This window comes from Lactuca sativa, chromosome 8 (assembly GCF_002870075.4).
Source record: "Lactuca sativa cultivar Salinas chromosome 8, Lsat_Salinas_v11, whole genome shotgun sequence".
Taxonomy (NCBI): domain Eukaryota; kingdom Viridiplantae; phylum Streptophyta; class Magnoliopsida; order Asterales; family Asteraceae; genus Lactuca; species Lactuca sativa.
In genome coordinates this window covers 197,257,239-197,282,637 of record NC_056630.2, presented here as the reverse complement: position 1 = coordinate 197,282,637, position 25,399 = coordinate 197,257,239, and the positions used below count along the sequence as shown (strand labels likewise).

Sequence of the window (25,399 nt, the reverse complement as noted above, 5' to 3'; positions counted from 1 at the left end):
TCACAAATCAAGAAATCGACATTATGAGTTTGTCTCATCCGCTCACCCCAAGTATTCGATCGCTTTTGTGCTATCCTAAGAAAACAACCTTAACTGACAATATCACAGAGTTTATCCGTTTCTTTTCACTTCGAAGGGTGTTAAATTTAGAAAAGTTTTTTCGTTCCTTTGCACTTCTTAGGGTGTTACATCTAGATAAAAGTAAATTAACCGGTTTTCCCCTTGGTTTAGGGTTACTAGTTCACTTAAGGCACCTTGAAATTTGGCTGCCATCATTCCCACAATCAATATGCAATTTATGGAACCTTCAAACCCTCTTTGTTAGCACAAGTTCTAGTTCTATGGTTTTACCTAGTAACATATCAAATTTGGTGAATCTGAGGCATTTAACCTGTAACGCAGAACTTTATCTTCCTTCTATTGAAAAACCAATGAAATTGGAAGTTACTACAAAAGTGGTGTTAGGAGATGGGGTAGATAATTTTCAAAAATGTTTTCCCAGGATCAAGAGACTTACATCTACTCTTTACTCTAGTGAGGAAAATGACTTTGAAGTACTCCATTACCTTCAAGTATTGATGTTAATTGGGTCAGGCTACAGCAGAAGGAATCACATTATTAGGTTCCCTGCAACACTGAAAGAACTTACACTTGTAAGGTGTGGTCTACTGTGGAGCGACATGTCGATCATTCAATCGTTACCTAATCTTGAGATTCTCATACTAAAAGACAATTGCTTTGAGGGAACCCTCTGGGAAACAGGCGAGGAGCCATTTCAACAACTAAAATTCTTGTGTCTTGAAGAGTTTAATATCAAAAAATGGGAATCCTCAAGTATCAACTTTCCTTGTCTCAAAGAATTACATGTGAGGAATTGTGTTGATCTTGAAGAGATACCCCTTGAGTTGGGGGATATCTCAACGCTTGAGTATATTTATGTTTTTGACTGTGGTTCTTCTCTTCTTGTATCTCTTCAAAAAATACGACAGGAGCAAGATGATGTGGGAAACTATGAACTTGAGATCATAATTGATGGAAGGAAAATGCCCTCTTGTGTACCCAAGTGTGAAGATTAATACATTTTACTTGACACCATGAATGTTTAGTACATAAATCCTTTGTCTAATTGCTACCTAGTACAATGTTTGTTGGTCTTCTTTAGTATTAATTGCTCAATGTGTTTTTTCTCTTAAATGGTTGAATCTTTGTTTAGTCAAGTCTTCTTAGCTGGGTTAAAGTGAAAGAATAAGGCAACCTGGTATTATTTGTCTTGTATGAGGGAAAAGATTTAATTACTCCAATCAAATGGATTAAGCATCATCAGGAGCACATGTTTCGTTTAGCTGTTAGTTTATTATTGTTGACTGCATATGCTTCCTTCCATCATATAGATGACCTTTGTTATAGTGTTGATAAACTTAAAAATATAACCCAATTATACCAATATCCGATGGAGCATCTTTCACTATTATAATTGGGTAAAATTTCAAAGTATAATGTCCTATTAAAAGAAAAAGAAAAATCAGAAGTAATTATCAGAGTGCAGCGCCTTAACAAGAAAAAATATGAAAGTGTAATATTGTAATAAAAGGAAATAGAAGTAGGATGCTATAATACACAAATTAAATGAAAGTACATTGCTATTTCTTGCACTTGGCCCTTTTTCACATTAGTTAACTATATATGATTCTTAAACACAGATTCACATTAACTTTCTAGGGAGGGCAGCCTGGCAGGTGGCTACCAATACAGACAAAGGGTGATAGGTGTCTATCCCCATACCCCTTATCCCTATTTATTTCATACAAGTTATGTATTTACAGATCCAAAATATAGGTGCATCTAACATGCCACAACAATATATTTTCTCGTGATAATAAGTACAATCCAAAATCAATAAAATATCCAACAGAATTATAGCATAAAAATTGAAGAATGAAAAAGGAACTTTATTTCACACAATAAAACAACCAAAAAAGAACACATAATCAAAGAGGGACTTTTCTTTTAAGAGTTAGTGCCAAAAGGTTTGATCCGCCATACTTATACCCTTGAGGCCTTGACCTCTTCACTTTTCCATTGACTTCGACCTCTTCAAAGCAACCACCCTCATCTCCGGTGTGTCACCCTCACATCGACGCCGCCCCTCCAGCGACTGTGGGTGTGTACAAGAGAGAACACCAAGAACTGAAGAGGCCGCGTAAGACTTCATGGGTTCATTATCCTCTCCCAAGGCTGACGTCATCATCGATTTGGGAAATCCTCTTCTCAATCACAGCGTCGATCGATGGCTTCTTGAAAGATCAGAACTCTCTATGTATTCGTTATCTTCTCCCAAAGTGTTTTTTTTTTTTTGTTTTTTTTTTTTTTTGTTTCTGCTTCCCAATTAGGTCTTAACACCCCGCTCCCGAGTTATAGCAAAGAAAAGAAGAGAAGAGAAAAGAAAGTAAGGAGAGAAAAGAAGAGAAAAGAAAGGAAAAAGAAATTGTCATTTCTCCCGAGTTTGAGAGAAATGGAAGGAAAGATAAACATTTTGTTCTTTCTTTTCAAATCCTCCCAAATCGGGAGGAAAGGTAGGAGGGAAAGTTTTCCTTCCATTTCCTTCCACTTCCTTCCTTTAATGAAACTCGGGAGCACCATTCTCTCTTGCTTTCCTCTCATTTCCTCCCATTTCCTTTCTTTTCTCTCTTTAAGTTGAACTCGGGAGCGGGGTGTAAGAGTTCTAATTTTGATGTGATAATTCGCATTTCAGGTTGCTGCTGCAAAAACAATTGTGGAAGAGACGTACCAAGTGGTCAAACGAGGCTTTCTTGTGTCTAATTTGAGTTCGCCTCTTTTTTACTGCCCGATTGATGATAATTTCATTTGCATCACTTGTATTGTTGTGATGAAGTTCCTTGATGTCGAGATCGTCGACCACTGCACGTCTGTTTCAAATCTCTTTTCAGTTATTATAAAAATTCAATCTTTTGTACAAAATGTTTCTTTTTTATTTATTCAGATATTATATTCTTGGAGATTTTTGTCAAATGGAAGGGATTGCAAATGAAGCTTGTTCACAAGTTGATTACCTTTTATGACCATAACCACATCTCGATTATTAACTGAAGCTTGATTTGGTTTCCTATGGGTTTGATTAATTTGGAAGTTTGATCCTAGTTTGTGAATTTTCTATAGAAAGAGTAGATATTAAACTTGATTTGATTGTAATAACTTTGAATTCTCTTCCTTTTGAAGAGAAATGCTTATATATCATTAGATTTTAGAACCTGTCAACTTTAAGACTTGTTGGATGGAAGGGTAAAATAGTCGTTTTTCTTATTCAACACAACAATTTACAACAATTTAGGACATATTTTCATTCAGAGCCGCTAAATCATATGGGCCTATCATTTAGAGGTTGCCAAACAACCCTTTAGTTTATACTCTTTTAATGTAAAAATTATTTATTTATATGTTTCTAATAGTACCCAATATATTAATATCAGCTGTGGAGATATATTAAAAATTGTTACAAGTCCACAGATTCTATTTATATTCTAAATTTATAAGTTTATATAAGGTAATAAAAGTATAAACTTTTATTGGAAATGGAATGAAGAAAAAAAAAATTTAAAAGAAGACCTTGAAAAGTTTTTAAATGAAAATTAGTATGTGGTGTTCGGATTGGTGGAACCATGATCCCAGTAGACAAGAGCCAACCAATTTTTACAAAGAAAATACAAAGGGTCCTAATAATTTGCAAAACTAGCAAAACTCATCTTAACTGTTTGGCTTAATTCAAAACTTCAATATAGACCACTACTGTTCTTCAAGAGAATAAGAAACAAGATGGCATACGCAAGTGTCCAAATGTTCATGGGAAAGTTGAAGCAACTGATATACTCCAATGATCAACAACCCATCAATTTTATTTGAAAGGCCTCAATTCCAACTGCTTTATGAAGAGCTTGGTTCCTTGATCCAAACCCTTTTCAACCATGAAGACCAAGTTGGAGTTTTTTTTCCCTGATGATAACACTGGAAGTCGGATTCTGCTTACTAGTCGCCTCACTTAAGTTGCTTGGCATGCAAAATCACATGGACTAATTCATCATTCACAACATTTGACAGAAGAAGAAAGTTGGAAGTTGCTGTGTGAGAAGGTATTTCAAGGAGATGATTGTCCCAAATGGATGATTGAACCTGGAAAGAAAATTGCAAAAAACTGTCATGGATTGCCGCTTTCTGTGGTTGTGATGGCAGGAGTTCTAGCAAAAGAACCAAGGAGTAAAGGTCTGTGGCTACAAACTTCTCGTAGTGTCCGTTCATATATTGCTGGAAATAATAGCATTAAGTTACCACCATCTGCTTTTTCACTTGAGAGAGTGCTTTCTCTATCTGGGAGGGTTTCCAGAAGACATCCAGATCTATTCACAAGGGTTGCTTTGGTTATGGATAGTTGAGGGATTTATACAAAAAGATGGAAGTTAAAGCTTGGAGGAAACTGCCAAGGGCTACCTGATGGATCTAGTTGACAGAAATCTTGTAATTGTAGAAAGGAGGTATATTACGGGTGATCTCAGTCATTGTAAAGTCCATGATCTTGTGAGGCAGCTATGTATGGAAAAAGGAAAGGAAGAAAGATTCCTCCAGAGGTTAGCCTCGCCACCAACATCTAATCATCTTTGTGAGGTAGTTACCACACATAAGCAACGTCGTGTGGTCATAAATCAAGAAAGCGACATTATGAGTTTGTCTCATCCAACCACCCAAGTATTCGATCGCTTTTGTGCTTTAATAGGAAAACAACCTTGAGTGACAATATCTCAATGTTTTACTACACCTTTGCACTTGGAGGGGTGTTAAATCTAGAAAAGTTTTTTTTATTCCTTTGCACTTCTTAGGGTGTTAAATCTAGAAATATATGAATTGATTGATTTTCCCCCTATTTAGCATTTCTAGTTCACTTAGGTACCATTTGGCAGAAGAACTGGGTGGAATAGAACTAGATTGGATTGGATTGGATTGGATTGGATTTGACTAGACTAAACAAGACTAAACAAGATTGAGTTGGACTGAATTGGACAAATAATTTGTATAGTGTTTGGTAAGACTGAACAGATCAGAACAGAACAAGTTGTCTGAAATTGTTTGGTAACAATAGAACCGGACAGAAGAAGATGTAAAAATGACCATACTATCATTTAGCAAAAAATATTCATAATAAGTCTATTTACTATACATAACTTCAAAAACATTTTTATTAAAAAATTACTTAACATTCTCATATTAAAACAAGTTCAAATACCAAATAATCAAAATTGCTTCAAAATTAACAAAGTTCTAAACCAAAATGGTTTCCAAAATCCTTAATTTTAAATAATAAAATAACAAACTTTAATTGTCATCTTCCAATATAGTCTTCGCAAAAAGTGGTTTGGTAGCTGCGTCTAAGCTATTCCATATTGGTAACAAATTATGAAAAAAACATACCTTGAGTCGATGGGAATTAGATACCCCTACCCCTAATAAGAAATCGTCAACAGATGGAGAAGTAATCAATACTAAATCGAGAATCAAGATCCAAGAATAATAATATTATGTGATGGGAGAGGATGATTAATTGAAGAATAAGATAAATAAAGGAGACAATGTATAATTGGGTGGGACTATTTTTTTACTGAGTTGTCCCATTGGACTTGGTCAAACTTCCATTTAGTTCTTGTTCTAGTCTTGCTAAACACCTACCAAACAAAATCAATTATGTTCTGTCCCACTTAGTTATTTCCACCAAACGGGGCCTTAACGCACCTTCACATTCGGCTGTCATCATTCCAACCAACAATATACGATTTATGGAAGTTTACACAAGATCTAGTTATATGGTTTTACCAAGTAACATATCAGATTTGGTGAATCTGAAGCATGTATACTGTGACGAGGATCTTTATCTTCCTTCTATTGGGAAACCAATGAAAGTGCAATATATTTAAAATGTATACTATTCTTTACCCAAAATTCCGTATTCTTCAATTTGCTTCTTCTTTTTTTCTCTTACCTGGTTGAATATTTTTTTAGTCAAGTATTATTTGTCTTGTATGAGGGACAAGATTCACTCCAACTGAATGAATTAAGCATCCCTCAGGAGCACATGTTTCATTTAGCTGTGAGTTTATTACTGTTGAATGCATTCGTCCTTCCATCATTGGATCAATGAATTTTGTTTTTGTGTTGATAAACTTGGTATCAAAGCAAACTTTTGATATGAAGAAACAAGATATGCCACATAATGGAACTTCTTTTTCAACTCTTTAAATTACTGAAAATCATGATTCAAAATTTAGGCAGACAACTCATGTACCAAAGGTCAGATTTATGCAATGGCAAATACCATCTTTTTAATAGCGCTTCCGTTTATTGAATTGGATTTTTAAAAGCTATAAACTAGTTTTAACGTAACCAAATAAGGTCGATTTAATTGTATTTAGGTTATTCGGTTTGGTTACCCAATTAAACAATTAAAATTTCTATTATAGATTTTCGAACTATGTATAAAATGGGTGTGGATAAACCGGAATACACCTAAGTTGTAACATTAGTGTAGTATCAAAAACACACCTGAAATTTGCAAAGCAAAATTATACGTCCACCTTTACAACTTGCAGAAAGTTTTATCATTAGAGAAATTGCAAAGTACATTCCATACCTGTTTTTACATCTTATATATGATACGTTATAAGCATTTTACTATTAAAGTAAATTGAAAGTTAAGTTTTATCTATATAAAAAATCAAAAAATATAAACATTAATCTACTTGCTTATTTGGTTTTGTTTATTTTATGACACCCATACAAAACATGATGATTAATAAGCACAGGAGATGTTGCTGCCTCTAATCACTCTTCTTTCATGTGTAAGGGTAATACTAGAACCAAACTCTGTGTTAATGTTCGGTCTCTGATTGAGGTTGTGGATACATGTATTGAGTTTGATCATAATGCTTTGGGGTATGAAATGAATGGATGTAAAGATGATATGCAAAAGCTGATATATAGAATGGGAGAAAAACATGGTATTAATTTAAACATTTGTGGTATTAGTGTTCTGGGAGTTCAAGAAACTAAAGTGACATAGTTAGATTCATTTAAACTTAAGTCTATGTAAAGGTTTTCTTATTTTAAATACAATACATTTGTATGTTGCATGTTTTCCATTAAAATTCAGAAGTTAATTGCAATTCTATTCGACTCATCCACATTATTGCTATAAAGAGAAATTCAGCTACAAGGGAAACGTAAGGAGTTCATCTCTCTTGTCTTGTCTCATGGAACAAAATCTCAGATTACAATTCCAACGGAATCCGTCCGCAAAACCATCCAAAAGTAATTTCACTTTCAACCCTCTTAAAATCAAGATCTTTCCACAATCTACATAAAACCATATAACACGTTACCCAAATAGTACTCCCCAAAGTCTCAACTATTTGGTGTTAAAGAATTACATATATCAACTTACACAACACAAGACATAATAAAGAAAATTCATCAAAAACTATATAAAGGCCAGGCTGATCAACACTTGAGCATTCACCATCAAAAAGTCAAACTTTCTTCCCATCAAACGCTGAACCACTTCTTTTCCTTCTCGGAGGTCGCGCGCTCATTCTAGGTCTGCGTGCTCCTACCTTTGCACACTCGGAGGATTCTCCCCCACTTCGATCCTGCTTACCCCTTGTTGCTCAAAACTCAAAAGAAGTCCCAATCCTTGCTACCATTCCATAATTAATCTGCTGAGGGACCCAAGCTTACCAACCAATCCATCTCTAACACTATACAACTCCGATCTAACGAGACATACCAAATCTCTCCCAAGCATGCTACAGTTACTGCATCCTATGAAACTTTCTCCAATAGGGCACATCCCCTCACTACCATTCGAATATCCAAGGTATGCAGATGGCATATAACTCGATCACACTCAACCGCTCAAAATAAAATACTCATACTGATACTGATGCAGAACCATAACAATATAATCATGCACGAATAAAAGGACTGAAAACGGAAATCGCATACCTACAACGTACGGTGCTGCTCGCGTCTCCAAGGTAGTCATCTGAAAAGCCCTACCTCCTACTGTAGGCGCCTCTGCACGGCCCTGCCGACCGTCCGTGGTCCTCAAGGTTGCAGGGGCAGGTGTCATTACCCGTCCTGCTGAAAACAAATTGGGGCATTGGGCCTTCTTGTGGCCCCGCTGATTTCAGTGAAAACATAACAAGTCTGATCCCTGTGAGGTGGTGACAGTACAATCCCTGCTGAAATGACCAGTCCGACCGCACTTGAAACAGCCAGACTCACCACCGCTACCACTCCTGTACGCGCCCCCGTGCTCCCTGCCACACTTCCCGCACCGACTGCGGTCCTGATAATCCCTCGACCTCGAATCCGATCCCTTGGGTCTTTTACCCGAACTTGCAGCTACCTGAACCTCATCCGGCTTCCTCTTCCGGATTTGCTCCATTTTCCCTCTCTCTAGCCCGAGAAATCATATCTTCCAGCGTCTTACAGCTGGATCTGCTCACGAACTCCCTGATGTCATCCCTCAACATCTCATGGTATCGGGCCTTCTTCATCTCCTCATCCGCGACATATTGCGGTACAATAAGAGCCCTCTCCCTGAACTTGGTGGTGATCTCCGCCACAGTCTCGGTGGTCTGCGTCAAATCCTGAAACTCCCGTGCTAACTGCTGCACCTCAATAATCGGCAAAAACTCCGCCCTGAACCTGGCCGAGAAATCACTCCAAGTCATCGCATCCAACGCGGCACCATTCCCCTAAAGCATGACCAATCTCCTCCCACCGATCCCTCGCTCTGTCCTTTAGAAGACAGGAAACAAGTCTGACCTTGTCCCCCTCAGGACACCGACTCGTACGGAATGCGTTGGCAACATCAGCCAACCATATGCTGCTAGCGATGGGGTCCCTAGCCCCATGATAATCTGGTGCCCCGCAAGCCCTGAACTCTCGAAATGTCAAGGTGCGCGCTCCCATCAATGCCATCATCTCGGTACGAAAGGCTCCCGGCAAAATCTCCAATATACCCTCCTTGACTGTGCCAAAGATCCCAGGAGTTTGATCTAGAATACTGCGCGTAACCTCAGCTAATATCAACTCCCTCATTCGCTCCTCGAGCTGCTCGGCCCCTGAACCCGAGCCTGATCCCTCTCCGGCGCCTGATCCGCCCGCTGGTCTCTCGCAATGTCACCATACTGAGAATATAATACATCCACTATCAGAATACGCATCACTGCTGCGAGACCAAACACACACTCTACCAGGTTCCCGGTCTTGTCTCGGCCTTTCCCGAATCGAGTACGGATCCTCTGCTTCCAGTAGTACGGGCCCATACTACCTTCCACATCTATCCGTACTCTCCTCAGGAATTGCTTTGACTCCACCAGGTCCCTTATCCACTACTACTGTTCCCAACACTATCTCATCCTAGGCTTACCCTAGGGAAACCTCTGACTCAACTCAAACCAATCATCAGCTGCTGAAGGCCTCCTTGTAATGCCAATTAGCCATCAACTGAATACTATCACATGTGACGAGACTCAGATAATCCTTCGAGTAAAAGACTTGTCCCTACAACGGTTGGATTCAAACAAGAGCTGCGAAATAGAGCCAAACCCAGCACTCTGAGATTATCCAACCCTGATCACATGTGGTGTGACGTATCCACCTAAGGGCTAACTCCCATCACTCGGAATCCCACAATGCACAAAGCAAACAAAATTCAGACAAAGGAAAATCTAACCATAACATACACAAGCAATCATGATCTCATAACAAGAATCTGCACTAGCATGCAACACAACTCATAAACCCAGGCATAACCTAAACAGACTATCCCACTACTGTCTAATCAGCACTATCATGCAACTCAAAGCACATATAACAAGCACATAAGGCATCCTCCCTAGATCCTTAGTCCTAATCTAGCATGCTGTTCTACTAACTGATAAACATATCATAAACTTGTATGGGTATTTTGGGGTACTTACTTGAGCTCGGCTGATTACATGCACCACACCCTTTTCCTCTTTTCAAAATTTTTTCCTTTATGAATTCTTTTTTCTTTTCTAAAATTGTTTTCTTTCTCAAAACTCTCTTTTTACAAAGCTGTCTTTTTATTTTGAAAACTTCTATACCGATTCCTCAGTTTGAGTTCAGACACACCCGAGAGCATGTCTGCATCCCTCAAACCAAGGCTCTGATACCAACTTGTAACGTCCCAAAATTCAAGACTAAAAATTTCTTTTAATAAAACATCACTTAAAGCAAAGTCATCGATTCAAAACATAATCAGAGTAATAGTTTCCAAAACACATGTTCGTTATCAGAGTAAAATATTCCCAGACTGACTAATCTATGGTGTGTGCCATGCGATCATCCCGAGCTCCATCATCCGCTATCGGAAGAACCTGAAACCAAAACTGAAAAACGTAAGCACGAAGCTTAGTGAGTTCCCCCATCATACCATATAATCACATATCATACATACTGTCGGGCAATTCTGGGGTGCCCGACCTACCCGGTACGGCCATTCTGGGGTGCCGACCTACCCGTGTCAAGCCATTCTGGGGTGTTGACTACCCATGTCAAGCCATTCTGGGGTGTTAACTACCCTTCGGTCCTAACGACCGAACCTCGGGGACTATTTCACCCCATACTACTACTACTATCACATATCATAACGTAACAGATTATCAGACATATCTGGGGTGTCTGAACTACCCTTCGGTCCTAACAACCGAACTTGGGGACTGCACCCCTGCAACTACCTCTAACTCATATAACAGATCATGCTAGCATGTAAACATAACATCATATACTGTCAGACGTATGTGGGGTGTCTGACTACCCTCCGGTCCTAACAACCGAACTCTACTGATGAGTCAGGGAACCCCGTCCATGCTCCTACTGATAGTGAGTTATGGGCCCATCCCACCCTCACTCTTTCCTTATCTTGGGCCTCGCCCCTGATCTGCTACTAATGAGATGTGGAACACCATCCACACTCTGCTATTGGTGAGGTACAGGACCTTGCCCACACTCACCTCCCTACCAGGCACATACAAGTATCACACAGACAACAAGTATAAACTTTCACATAAACCATTCCTTGGGCACCCGCCCGCTATCATTGGACCTTGTCCTGAATATCATACTAGCATACTGTGCCTAGGGCTAACCCCCAGGTCTTCTACTCATAACTACATGGGCCGACATTGTGGCCGTAGACCCATTCACACAAAGCGAAACTCACCTGCACTGGCTGAACTCGTTGATGATCCCACTAGCTACTGTCCGACAACTCTCTGAACTCCTGCTCCACTAGCTCCCCGAGCTACCAATATCAATGCAACACTTAGTCTAACTGACCCCCGACAGCCAACCAAGTCAACTCTGGTCAAAGTCAAAGTCCTGGTCCAAGTCAACCTTCCAGGTCAACCCTACTCGCCGAGTCACCCTATTGACTCGCCGAGTTCATATGTTCAGAGTCCTTCTATTCGCGACTCGACTCGCCGAGTCAGTCCATGACTCGCCGAGTATACCGATTTCCGAGTCCTGACCTGTCCAACTCACCGTGTCTCCACTAGACTCACTGTTTCGAGTCTCAACTCGAAGGGTTTGGGGTTCCGCGACTTGACTCGCCGAGTCCAAGACAACCTTTAACAGACTCGCCGAGTTGTTCTTCAAACTCGCCGAGTTCCTGCCCAACTTCATCCGACTCGACGAGCTGTTCATCCCACTCTTCGAGTTTCTCCTAATCTTCATGCTACTCGCCGAGTCCACTCAAAGGACTCATCGAGTCCATTTAGATCTACATACATGTAGAGGACTTTTGAGTCATGCATGGACTCCAAACTGTAGATCTACCCTTCCCAAGCCTATTCCTCACGTAAAGTTGCAAACTTTACGTGTAGAGAGGGAGATCTAGGCTAAATACACCATAAACTAGGGTTTAAGGCAAGGAGGCTCCATAATCAACTCAAGGGTCGATACTTTATGCTTCCCAAGACCAAAATATGCTTAGATCTGAAGTAGCAACTCCAGATCCGGCTTCTAACTCAAATGGATGACTAACCATGGCTTAAAAAGCCCCAAATCTCACAACCATAGAAGATCTAAAGGAAGGAAACGACTTAATACCTTCAATAACTCAGAAAGGTTCCACAAGCTCCAGATCTAAGACCAATCCTTGAAGCTTCAATGATTTCCCTCTTTCTTCCTCCTTCAAATCACCCAAAAATGGTTTGGAAGCTTGAATGCACAACGATGGGGACTTAGGGTTCGTTTTCTGTATGAGGAAGGCTCTAAGGAACCCTAATGGAGAGAATAAGGAGCTTAAATAGCGCCCAAAGTCCCGAATTTAGGGTTTTCTTCGCACAGACCAGACTTGCCGAGTCTCCTTGGCCGACTCGCCGAGTCGGTCACTTACTCATCGACCTGGATCCCGCTCGGACTCGCCGAGTCGTCCCCTAAACTTAGGGTTTCCTTTCCTTTCTTGTCCTTTCTGACTTTGGGTGTTACAGTTAAACTCTTTATCAAACTGTCTTACATACTGTATCTTTCCTTTCAAACTCTGTTACAACGTTGTTTCAAACAAAGGTTTCCATGTATTTCAAAATGGGTTTCAGACAAAAGATTTCGTATACTTTTAACTGTTTATATTAAACAAACTGCTTTTATACCATTTTATAATTTGACATCGAGTCATCAATTCTTATCATTAAACTTTTCAAATGTTTTACAAAACTTCTTTTAAACTTTTATATTGTCAAATGCATGCCTATATATGTATAGTTATATAAGTAATGTTTAAAGGGCTTAGGAGTGCTAGCTCGCTTTAATTCCTTTTCCTTATTTGGATGTGGTCTTAGGGTATCAGTTATTTGTCCAAATGTCGTCGAAATATTAGTTATATATTATGTATACATATATAGACATAAAAGTTCTATCAGTCAATTCAGTACCTTTGGGTAGCAAAGACATACTTTCAGTTATACACATACATTACTAGTAACTATAATAGGTATAGTTAGGAGATACTATTTACTATTCCTAGTACAAGGAATCACACAAGAGTCAGTTCATTCATGAGTCTATACAAATACTACTACATACTATATGAAGAGATACTATTAGATACTATATGAAGAGATACTACTACATACTATATGAAGAGATACTATTACATACTATATGAATAGATACTATTACATACTATATGAAGAGATACTATTACATACTATACAAAGGGAATTACTACATACTATACTATATACTATATAGGAAAATTACTACATGCTATACGGGACTGACCATCCTACACCTGGCTGCTAGCTATAGCGGGACTTGTTCATCTACGGATGTTCTCGATTGTACTGTTCGGTGAGTTACCACATCGTGTTTATCCTAATACAAAAGGATACAATTTCAAGGATTATACAATTTTCCTTACTGCCTTTATTTTGTGACACGTTCACATAAACGATGAGGTAGAATATATTTTGATACTATTTCAAATGAATATATTATTTTCCTTATTACCTTTATTGTGTGATGCATTCACATAAACAATGAGGTAGACTATATTTTAGAATAATAGTTATACATAGGAAAAACCGTCATTCTTACAAAGAAGCATACCTTCAAAATAGTAGAGTCTTAGTAAAGACTACTTTTATACTAATAGGAAATATAGGATTTTCTAGGGTTTTCATACTTATACAGACTTTTTCCATCAAACATTTACAATTCTTTTCTTTACAGTTTTACTAATCAATGACACTAAAATACTTATGAATTCACCAGCTTTATGCTGATAAATTCTTTCAAAATAACTTGTATTCTCAGGTCACCAGTAGACACATATAATGACCAGGTTTTGAGAAGACGGAGCAGTTAAGACTCGTCTTTTATTTTGATTATTCATTATAGTATTTATTCTATGAAAGAACACACTTGTATTAAAATTATACTATTAATGCAATGGATGATGTTGTTGCTTGTTTACTACTTTATACTGTTGTGATACTGTACATGACGTCCTCCGCCCCAGAACGTTTCCGCCGTTCTTGGTTTTGGGGTGTGACATTTTCCAACATGTAGTTTAGAAATTGTACATGACATGATTTTAGACTATAATTTTGTTACTTTTGGTGTAACGTCCTGTTCCTGGTATGTATTTTAAATTAAACTTTCGTTTTTGCAAAGGGACTCGACGAGTCGGATGCCCCGGACTAGTCAAGTAGGAACGAAGGATTTGACAAGGAATTGAAGCTTACTCGACGAGTCGAGAGGTCTCGACTCGACGAGTAGGGCTGCTTGGGTGAAACCCTAATTTTCAAGGTTTGCATCCTATTTAAACACCTTAACTGCCCTCAAATACAGCCTCCATCACCTCCAAGCCTTATTCACGAAATCCTATTCCATTTTGAGTGTTCTTGAGCCTTTTTTATGTGTTCTTGGTGATTTGAAGCTTGAGAAGGAACAGGAAAGCTTGGGGATTCAAGAGGAGGCAAGTAGATTCAGAGTTTATGTTGCTTTTCCAGCCCTTTTAGGTATAAAGTCTATACCTTGTCTATTCATCTATTAGATCCCTTCACGGAGTATTTTAGGGCTTTAAGGAACCATTTTTGGAACCATTCATGGATGCAAGCATGTTTGGGGTCAAGACTTCAGATCCATGGTCTTTGAGGGACTCCATGGCATAAAGGTGCCAACTTTATGGCCATGGGAGTCCCATGCTTCATAAGAACCACTTTTTAGGGCTATTTGAGCTAAATAGCCCATGCATGAACGTAAAGTTTGTAACTTTACATGTTATATCGACCCTAGGAGGCCAGGTCTATGTTTTGGATGCATTAAGCCCGACTAAAATTGGTTGTATAGAATTAGATATTGGGGGACTCGACAAGTCGCTCTTAGGACTCGTCGAGTTGGGTCGTGGTCTCCCCAACCTTTTCTGTTACTGAGCAAACTCGTTGAGTCTAAAAGATGACTCAACGAGTTGGAAGTGTTTATGGACTTGAAGATCAGAGAACTCGACGAGTTCAAGGATGAAATCGACAAGTTGAGAGAAAAATGCCCCAACTAATATAAAGATGAACTCGACGAGTTCAAGGATGAACTCAGCAAGCTATGAGTGAAACACCCCGACTTGTATGAAGGGGAACACGATGAGTTCATGGAAGAACTCGACGATTAGGATCTATACCCCAGAGTTTAATGGCCCGGGGAACTCGACGAGTTGGGTCAACCAGAATGTTGACTTGGACCAGAAGGTTGATTTTGACTAGAGTGTTGACCTTTGACTTGACCATTGACCAGAGTTGACCCTTAAAGGGTTATGAGTGTGAAAAGGTAACTAAGGGAGATGGTTATGTGTAGGAGTTTGAGAGGAGTTGATCCCAGCACCAAGGACAATTCAACTACTTCACGACATTGAGGTGAGTTACCTTCCAGTAGAAGTGGGTCTAAGGCCACAATGTCGGCCCACTAGTAGGAGTCGTTAGTTAGATGGTTGTCTTTGTGATAACTATCTGGTATGTCACTATCTGTTATGCTATACGTGCTAGTATGTTATGTTACTATGTGGTAGTGGTAGGGGTGAAATAGTCCCCGATTACCGATTGGAAGATACTGAAGGGGAGGCTAGCGCCCAGTTATGCTAGGCAGTTACCGATTGAAAGATACCGAAGGGGAGCCCAGCTCCCAGCTATGCTAAGTAGTTACTGGTTGAAAGATACAGAAGAGGAGTCCAACTCCCAGTTATGCCAGACAGATACCGGTTGAAAGATACCGAAGGAAATGCATTATGTGTTTATATGGTATGTGGTATGATGGGGGAACTCACTAAGCTTTATTCTTATGGTTTTCAGTTTTTGTTTCAAGTCCTTATTCTTCGAAGGGAAAGGAGCCGATACGATAGCAACACATCACACACACGATTTTCCGCATATGAGATTCTTGGGATTTGTACTCTAACATTGTTACTATTTTATGATATGGTTTTGAGACATATGATCTATGGTTTTTATGAAATGGAATAACTTGACAATGTTTTCTATAAATTGTTTTATGAACCGTTATATCAAAAATGAAAATTTTGGTCCGTATTTTTGGGATGTTACATTTATTTTCATATTCAATGACTTACAGACCCCAAAGTGGGGATATCAATATGAAAATTTTCAAAGTTCAACCCACTAAGTAGTAAGGAATTACCAACAAATTTTGGTTTTTCCGGGTTTTCAGGTTCTAAACCTACTTTACCCGGTTCCACCCTACCCACTTTAATGTTTCTGGGTTTTCCGGTTCTAGACCCACTTTACTCGGTACCATATTCGAAATCGGTTCCTATATATCGTTCTAGTTTTCAGTCCTACAAAATCCCCTTAACTGGTTCAGGGTTTTCTGAGGTCCGGGTCAATCCGGACCGGGTTTGGACCCACTTTCATCCCTAACCATAACATTTTCACTAAAATTGTCTAAAATCGTTGGCACATATTCCTGTTATCATAAATAAATGAAGATAGTCGACATCCTGTCAAATCATACATGAAATTGTTGTAGTTTGTAGAAAAACACATCTTCTACAACTTTTATCATAGGGTTATATGCAAGAAATAGCAACGTATGTTCTTTGATTTGTTTATTATAACATTATGCTTCCATTTTGTACTATCACAACATTTATTCTGAAAAATCTACACAATACAAATATCCAAATGCAGACCATCTTTCACTATTATAATCTCCTAATAAGAGAAAAATCATAAGGGTTTTCCAAAGTGTAACATCTTAATAAGAAATATATGAGAGTACACTATTGTAATATAAAAGAAATGGATGTGGGAAGCTATAATATACAAAATATGAAAACAAGTTATTTCTTGCATTTGGCCCATATTTTCACACTAATTAACTATATATTATTCTAAAATACAAAGGAGTGCTTTGTTACTTTATCACTTTATGTCACTTATCATATTCGGTGTGAAAAGAAAATAAATTTTTGATTCTTGAGCTTGTTTGATGCAGGACAAAATCAAGAAAGAATCCACATGATGATGTAAGAAAGAAAAAGAGGTAACCAAGTAGAATGTAAACAGAAGATACACACATAAGTTTCAATAAAATTCTATATGTTGCCCTTGGTTCCTTCACCATAAAGAAATTTCATTTATGATGATGGATTTAGGGGGCCACCAACCAACTATATATACTTTATCTATACACATCATCCTCCACCCACTACCCAACCAGCCACCTCCATCGAGACCTAAAATTTGCAAACATGCATCATAAAACACCAAATATAGCAATGTTCTTCTATCTGTTTGTGTATTATAGCATCGTAATTTCATATATCTCATTTTCCATTAAACACAAACTTCCATATATTTCTATTTTACTATTGTAGTTCACAAAAGTTTCTTATTCAGGCATTGTACTTAGAAAAATATACCCAATTATAGCATTCCACTTCCAAGGTTTTCTTATTAAGGCATTTTTCTTTGAAAATTTTATCCACTTATAGCACCGTACTTCTAGTGTTGTCTTATTAAGGCATTGCTTTTTTAAAAATCTACACAATTATGGTATTATACTTTTATTTTTATTTTTCTTATTAAGGCCTACTTTACAAATTCCATCTAGTTATAGCATTGTAATTCGATCTTTTTGCTAATTAAGGCGTTTTACTTTGAAAGTTCTACCCAATCATAGCATTGTGCTTTCGATGTTTCTTATCAAGGCGTTGTACTCTGAAAGATTTACCCATTTATAGCATTGTACTTTCCATTTTTTTTCTTAACAAGGAATTGTTTTGAAAACAATCTAGCCAATATAGCATTGTACTTTCAATGTTTTCTTACTAAGGCATCGTAGTGGGAAAAAAAAGAATTAGGGCACAAACTACTTGATTATAGCTGAAATATTACAAACTAATTGCCATTCGAGAGGACATGCTCTCCCTTATTAATACTGTTACAACACACAAGGAATAGAAAATGTCAGAAATGCCCTTAGGCCTGTTAACACTTATTTTATATTCAGGAATTAGGGCACTGCGTTTCCAGCAACTTAATGGATTAAGTTGCTTTCTTCGATTCCAAGAGCTCCAAAGCTCAGATCTGGTCCATACTATGGTCTAAATGGATAAAGTTTCCAACTTTATCCATTAAGACACCTAAAGAAATCAAGATCTATAACCCTAGGTCCAAATAAAGCCAAAACCCATAATGTCTTAATCATTTAGCTCTTAATCCAAAAAAGTCTTTAACCCAACTACCCAATAAAGGTTTCTAATACCATATCTAACATAAAGGTGGAAACTTTATAGACATGTATGTCCAATACATGTCTAATATCCATCTTAGGTCAAAATATGAACTCTAAAGGCCAAAACTTAGTCAAATGATAAGAACTTTCATCAAAACTAGATCCATAGCATATAATACTCTTGGGATCCAGGAGAGTCATAAAGCTGCCAACTTTATGAACCCCTTCCTTCCAAACTTACTCAAACATGAGGAATATGGGATAACATTCAAGATTTAACAAATAAATGACATAAAGCAAGGAACTTTGACACTTATAAAGGTCCAAAGATAATATGAGGTGATGATTATGTTGACTCCTTGCAAGCTCCACTAAAAGGTCACCTTCTTCTTCCTCTTATCTTCTTCTTCAAGCCAAGAAAGCTCCAAAAAGACTAAGAATCAAGCAATATATGAAGGCTAGGGTTTTTATGAGGTGAAAGGGGGCTTAGAGGCTGATAATAAACCCTAAAATGGGTTTTAAGGGGTTTAAATATAAAGGGAACCCTAAAAGAGTCATGGGCTTGGGCCTGAACAACTGTAATACCGTGGTGGTCCATAAATACGCAATCAAAAAATTATTGCCATGTTGTGGCACAGAGTTTTCTCCAAAAACTCCCTCTTTGTCTTTGATACAAGTAAGCTTAACCAATCTGGAACACATGTGTTACATTATACCTCATAAATATTATCACAACTTTTATGTTCCAAACTCTAAGTTAAATAACCAAATAACCCCTAGTTGATGGACCAAATGTTAAGTCTGAAGGTCCCTCAGCTGTTTAGGCTCTTAAAGGACCTGGAAATCATAGAAATCGGCGAGTGAATGAGCTAACTCGGCGAGTTCAAGGAAATGTCCCAACCACATGAAGACGGACTCGACGAGTCCAATGGGAACTCGGCAAGTCATAGACTGAACTCATTTATTCGGATGAAGATGAACATGACGAGTTCAAGGATGAACTCGGCGAGTCGGTTGAAGAAGGTCCTGATGTCTTGTTGAAGGAGAACTCGTCGAGCTCTTGCTAGACTTGACGAGTAGGGTCGGGGTTGTAGAATTTTGTGGACATGGGGACTCGGCGAGTTGGTGGACCAACTTGGCGAGTCCAGTCAACCAAATGTTGACTTTGACCAAGGTTTTGACTTTACTTTGCCTTGGACTTGAGTTGACCCTTATAGGGGTTATAAGTATGAAATGGTAATGTATATAGGATGTTGTGTAGGGATTGAGCATTCGGGAGGAGTTGATCTCTATACCGAGGACAGTGCAGACACTACACGACATTGAGGTGAGTTACCTTCCAGTAGAAATAGGTCTAAGGCACCAAGGCCGTCCCATTAGTAGGGGTACATAGTAAAGATGATTGCCTTTGTGATAATCGTCTGGTTTGTTGAACCTGTATTTTATGTGATTGAATGCTATGATATATGTGTAGTAGTGGTAGGGAGAAATAGTCCTTGGTTACCGGTTGAAAGATACCGAGGGTGTAACGCCCGTAGATTAGGGCTAGTCAATTTAAGGACAATAAGCGTCAAAAATTACTTTTTGTTGGAAGATTATTTTGAAGGAATAATCTTAACTAAGTTGAAGTATATGTTACAAGGATTCCGTACATATAAAGAACGCCGAAATCCGAGTTATAACGAAGAAGTTATGACCTATTGAAGTTTCGCGATAGAACCGACACGACGCAGTGTGACGTAAAAAGTGAATTTACGTTAGAGAGATATTTAGCCTTAGCGATCTAAACGAAAGTCATAGAATACGTTAAACCGTGAGCGTGCATAAAAAGAACGCCCAAATCTGACTTCGTATGAGGAAGTTATGATTTTTCTAAGTTTCGACTTAGCGGTATGCAGCCCGAATACTCGATTTGAGATCGAGCGGTTTTTAGCCGAAACAATCTAAACAAGAACCGAAGATCTCGTCGATAGTAGTCCAAAGGAAGAAAGACAGACGAAAACGGACGTCAAACGAAGAAGTTATGAATTTCTAACGGAGTTTTCCTGTCCCGGCCTACTAAAAATAATATAATAAAAATAAAGTCAAAATTAGCCGACATAGCCTAAACTAAAGTTGTAGAGCATAGTCTCGCTGTAACAACCCGAAATTTCCGTATAAATTATTGTAACTCTTTTGTAGTCCAACTCGCGCAACCAATCGTCATTCCAAATTCGATTTACGATCTTCCGTATAATTAAGTCACTTATTAGTACACATTTAAAATGACTTAAGGGGTGTCTTAATACATTTAGAAATCATTTTTAACACCCAAATTTAGTGATCAGAATATTTCTAGAAATTACCATATTGGGTTACGGTAACTCAATCGGGTACGACCAAAAACCTCATTTAACGTCGATATCGGGTAGAATTCTATCGTGTCTAATTCCCGAACACTATATAAACATGTTTAAGACTCCATTTGAAGCCTTTGGCCAAATTCTCACTAAGCTCTTACAACCTCTCTCCTCCAAGCTAGAATTAAGGTCCAAATCACAAGTTTAAGGCTTCAAATCTTTAAGGTAACCTCTCTAGCATGTTATTCAACATCTTTAGCCTTCAAATTGATGAATTAATTGAGTTTTGGGGTCAAGAACATGAGTTTACGGCCAAGGAGCAAGCTTGGTCCGTAAACTCCATTTTATGGGGTTTTAAGCTCTTAAACTCCTTCCAAAACTCATTTGGACTTTAGATACGGCTAAGGGACTTTAAGATATGGACTTTAATCAATTAAAACTTGAATTTTGTGAAGTTTGAAGGAGTTTACGGCCAAGGAGCATTCTTGGGCCGTAAACTCATTAAACTAAGGTTTTCATGCCTTTAAACCCTTCCAAATCACTCCTAAGGCTTAGATATGAATTATAGGACCTTGGATATAGCATTTGGACACTTGAATCATAACATTTGAGGGACTTATGTGAGTTTACGGCCAAGGGGAGTGCTTGGGCCGTAAACTCCCTAAATCAAGGCATAAAATCAATTTTAAAGGGTTAGAAAGCCATCCAACACCACCAAAAGCCTTGGAATAAATCAAGGGACCAACCAAAAATAGTTTAAGGGACTTAAACACATCATTTGTGAGTTTTCTAAGAGTTTACAGCCAAGGCTTGTTCTTGGGCCGTAAACTCCAAAATTTTTGGTGTTAGAATGCAAACTAATCACCCCTATAGCCTTTAGATGAATTTTAGAAGCCCTTCTATGTAAGTTTTAGACTTTGAAACACATTATATCACCCCATATTAGAGTTTACGGCCATGAAGAGGGTCTCATGGGCCGTAAACTCCATAGAAACCCTCAAAAGTCCCATAAAACTCATGATAGGTCTTGGAATAATCCTATTAATCACATGTGATTTGTTTAAACAACATTCAACATCATTTTCATAAGGATTAAGGAGTTTACGGCCAGGAGCCTATGCTAGGCCATAAACTCCCATAAATTAATCATTTTGGGAATTTTAATCCATTCCATGCATTTAGGACAAATCCTAGAAACATTTCCCATGTCCATATAAGCCATTTAAGCCATTTAATCACCCAAAACCACACCCACATGAGTTTACGGCCGTAAACTCATGTATGTGTGTGTTTTGTGGTTGTAAACTCATTTAAATGTTTACTTATGGAGAGTAAACTCAAGTCCCAAGTCCCTAGTGCCTTTACAAGTCCTTAAACGCCACCCGGGTCACTCCAAACGCTCATTTTAAGGTGTTTAACCTCATTGGAGTGTAATGTTCCATATGATTAGTGAATGTATCCCTAATTGTATATATATGGACATTATTTTATTTTACATAGGGTCATCGCAAGTAATCAAACCCCGAACCAACGTCTAGCATTCAAAACCGACACGTTTCCGAGTCCGGTGAGTTCATACCCCTACCCTTTTTCACTGTTTTCACTGTTTTTAGGGGGGAACACAAGCAAAGTACAAGGAAATTCTTGTACTCAAAACATGTTTTCAAATGTGTGTTTTATAATTCATATGCTTTTATTACTGATTATCACAACTGATAACCATTTGAACATGCAGATCACGTAACATATATCTGTGAAATAGGTCTTTAATACTGTTATGTTTTACTATATTTCACAAAGGGTTTTCCATATTTTATCAGTTAAAAGCATTACATAAGACATTTGAATATAATACCTGTATACTGTTTTGTCCTCGGTAACACTCCACATATATACGCGAGTGGAGGACTATCCTATTATTACTAGTAAATTTGTTAATCCTGTATAATTGGAGACACGTCCTTGGAGAACACTCCACCAAGGTACGCGAGTGGAGGACTACACCCATAACCAGAATCTATGGTATTTAGAGAGCGTGACTTGAGTGTATAGATCTATACGGGGCTGACTACCCCACACCTGGCTGCTAGCTACAGCCGAACCGAAATGGTTCAAGGGTGATGAAAGTCATAAGTATGTGGACGACTTATTGCCACATGTGGACTACTTATTGCCACAGGTTTTAGTCTATTGTATGGTTATGGAACTCGCAATTAGGATAACAGAGATTTACTTATAGTAATAATGAATCACTTTATACATCTTTTACATCTTTCACATCTTTCACAACACTGTAACCAACATTCAGGAAAGTACGGGACTTTCCTGGGGAAAACATGGAAACCAATCACAATTGCATCTTTTACATCTTTACATCGTTTACATTTGAAACCAACATGCAGGAAAGCATGGGGCTTTTCTGGGTAACACTTACCTAACTAGAAAGAGTAACAAACTGGATAACATTACATCTTTTACAATTTGTAATACACAATAAGGAAAGTATGGGACTTTCCTGGTAACACATGATAAGCAAACAGATTAGTTTAATCAGTCAGATAACCAACTACACATTTTCACATGAATAAACATGTTTTCAATGTACAAACTTATCATACCTTTCATTTGTGAATCAATAACTAACTATTAAGAAAATATGGGATTTTCTTGGTACATTCGACATTTCAGAAACAGAAAGGAAACTCGAATCATGTTCACAAACAAAACCGCTTATGAACTCACCAGCTTTATGCTGATTTTCAAACCGCTTGTGTTCTCAGGTCAGCGTTAGAACAGGTACCCGAAGATTTCTTTTGATCAGAAGATGGAGTACATGAAGACCCGTTTCATTTTGTCTATATATACTATGTATTACAACTGTACAAACTTTACTTTTGAAACAACTGTAAAACTTTATTATGTAATGTAATGGTTGTTTTACTTTACTTACTATGTGCATTGGATTTGATACTCAACGTGGAGTCAACCCCGAAAATGTTTCCGCCTTCGGTTTTCGGGGTGTGACACTCGCCTACGCGTGGATATAAAGCACGTAGAAAACGGAGCTCGTATGCGAAAGTTACGCAATTTTGAAGTTTGGTATGTCGGTGTACGCTAAGCGTAATGGAGTACGCCCAGCGTACCCATATGCATGAACTGAAATGGGCCACGTCGACCTGACCCAACACTCAAGTACCCGGGATCGTAAGCGATGACGTCTTCGGCCTGATCCGAAGCGTACACCCAGCGTACCGAGTACGCCCATCGTAATCCCAGCGTACCGAGTACGCCCATCGTAATCCGAAGCATACGCCCACCTGATCCCATTTTGCATCGTTTTGCATGCAATAAATGATGGGTTTAAGCCATAAGAACTTTCCTATGTGCACATGCAAAACCCTAATGCTTGGATCTAGGCTTTCTAATTCAACATGCTTTGAATCCAAGACTTCTAATGACTAATTAGGTGTAAGAACAAAGATAAAACAGATCTAGAATCATACCTTTGAATTCCTTGTTGATCTTGTTGTCTTGGAGCTTCTAGAGTCACAATTGTCACTCCTCTAATGGCTTACAAACACAAATAGCAAGAAAGATGATTTAGGAGAGAGGAGAGGGGAGGAAATCGGCCAGGGTTCTCTTACTTTTGGTGAAGTACCGATTTCCCTTAGCCATGGGGTCTATTTATACTTGTAGACTCCTTAAGGGTTACAACCTAAACCCTAATTGGATAATCTTCTCTTAAGGCTATCCAAATCCATTCCATAGATAACTCCTTGGACGATTTTGAAGCTATCCTAGCTTCTAGAATCTGTCCATTATATATCTATATGAATTTACAGTCTAAAGTTTAACTATCAAACAATTGACAGTTTATACCCTCTTATTTAATTAATCTCTTTAAGTCACCAAATTAATTCCAATTAATTCTATGACTTATATTAATCAAATCAATATATTATTCTTTATATTATTCTCATAATATATTAATAATATTTACTCTCTCTTAATAAATCATCCTATCAAGTTGCTATGGTGAAGGCAACCCAAAAGGACCATGCACAACCGGGTCAAATACTTGCCTAATATAGTTGCAGCCTTAGACACTATTCCAACAGTCTCCCACTTGGATAAGTCTAGTAACTATATGCACAAGTACAATTCGGTTTGCAATCGTAGCTCTCAAAGACGCTGTCAAACTCTGATCTAATCAATCTTGTCCTTTAGATAATGGATCGTACAGTCCTCTGTTAGATATCATGCTGACAATCCTATGGAATGGTTAGTCAAGCATTTAGGTTTCTCGATCTCTGATTTATTTTACATAGAACTTAATCGAACACATCAATTCAGTTCTGACCGGGCCCGGCACATAAGTCAAATCAAATAATCGAGCGGCCGAGATATCGCTTTTACCTTCTTAGATAAAAGTCACAGATAAACTTCGACTTATATGCATTTACTTATTCATTAACCAACTATACACAACAATGCGTTTTATAACACCGAGTTACTGATGCGTTTTCGCATTATCAATGTACAATCAAATAACAAATAACAAACCATATATCTAGGTTTTAAGACTATATGATATTATCGTCTTGCGATCACCCTTTTATATCATATTCCATAAGATGATTCCAGCAAGCGCGGGTTTGTTCCAATGCTCAAAACTAGTTCATAAGCACTCATGAATGTTGCAGCAACCCTTTGCTATGTCTAAC

General features: G+C 38.1%; 1 protein-coding gene across 1 annotated transcript; it reads left to right on the top strand.

The window, feature by feature from the left end:
- The first annotated feature begins 23 nt into the window (after positions 1-23).
- On the top strand, positions 24-3,276 carry LOC111896201 (late blight resistance protein R1-A). The gene is made up of 2 exons (XM_023892219.3): positions 24-2,925; positions 3,002-3,276. The coding sequence occupies exon 1, from the start codon at positions 24-26 to the stop codon at positions 1,074-1,076; it is 1,053 nt and encodes a 350-aa protein (XP_023747987.1). The 3' UTR covers positions 1,077-2,925; positions 3,002-3,276.
- The last annotated feature ends 22,123 nt before the right edge of the window (positions 3,277-25,399 follow it).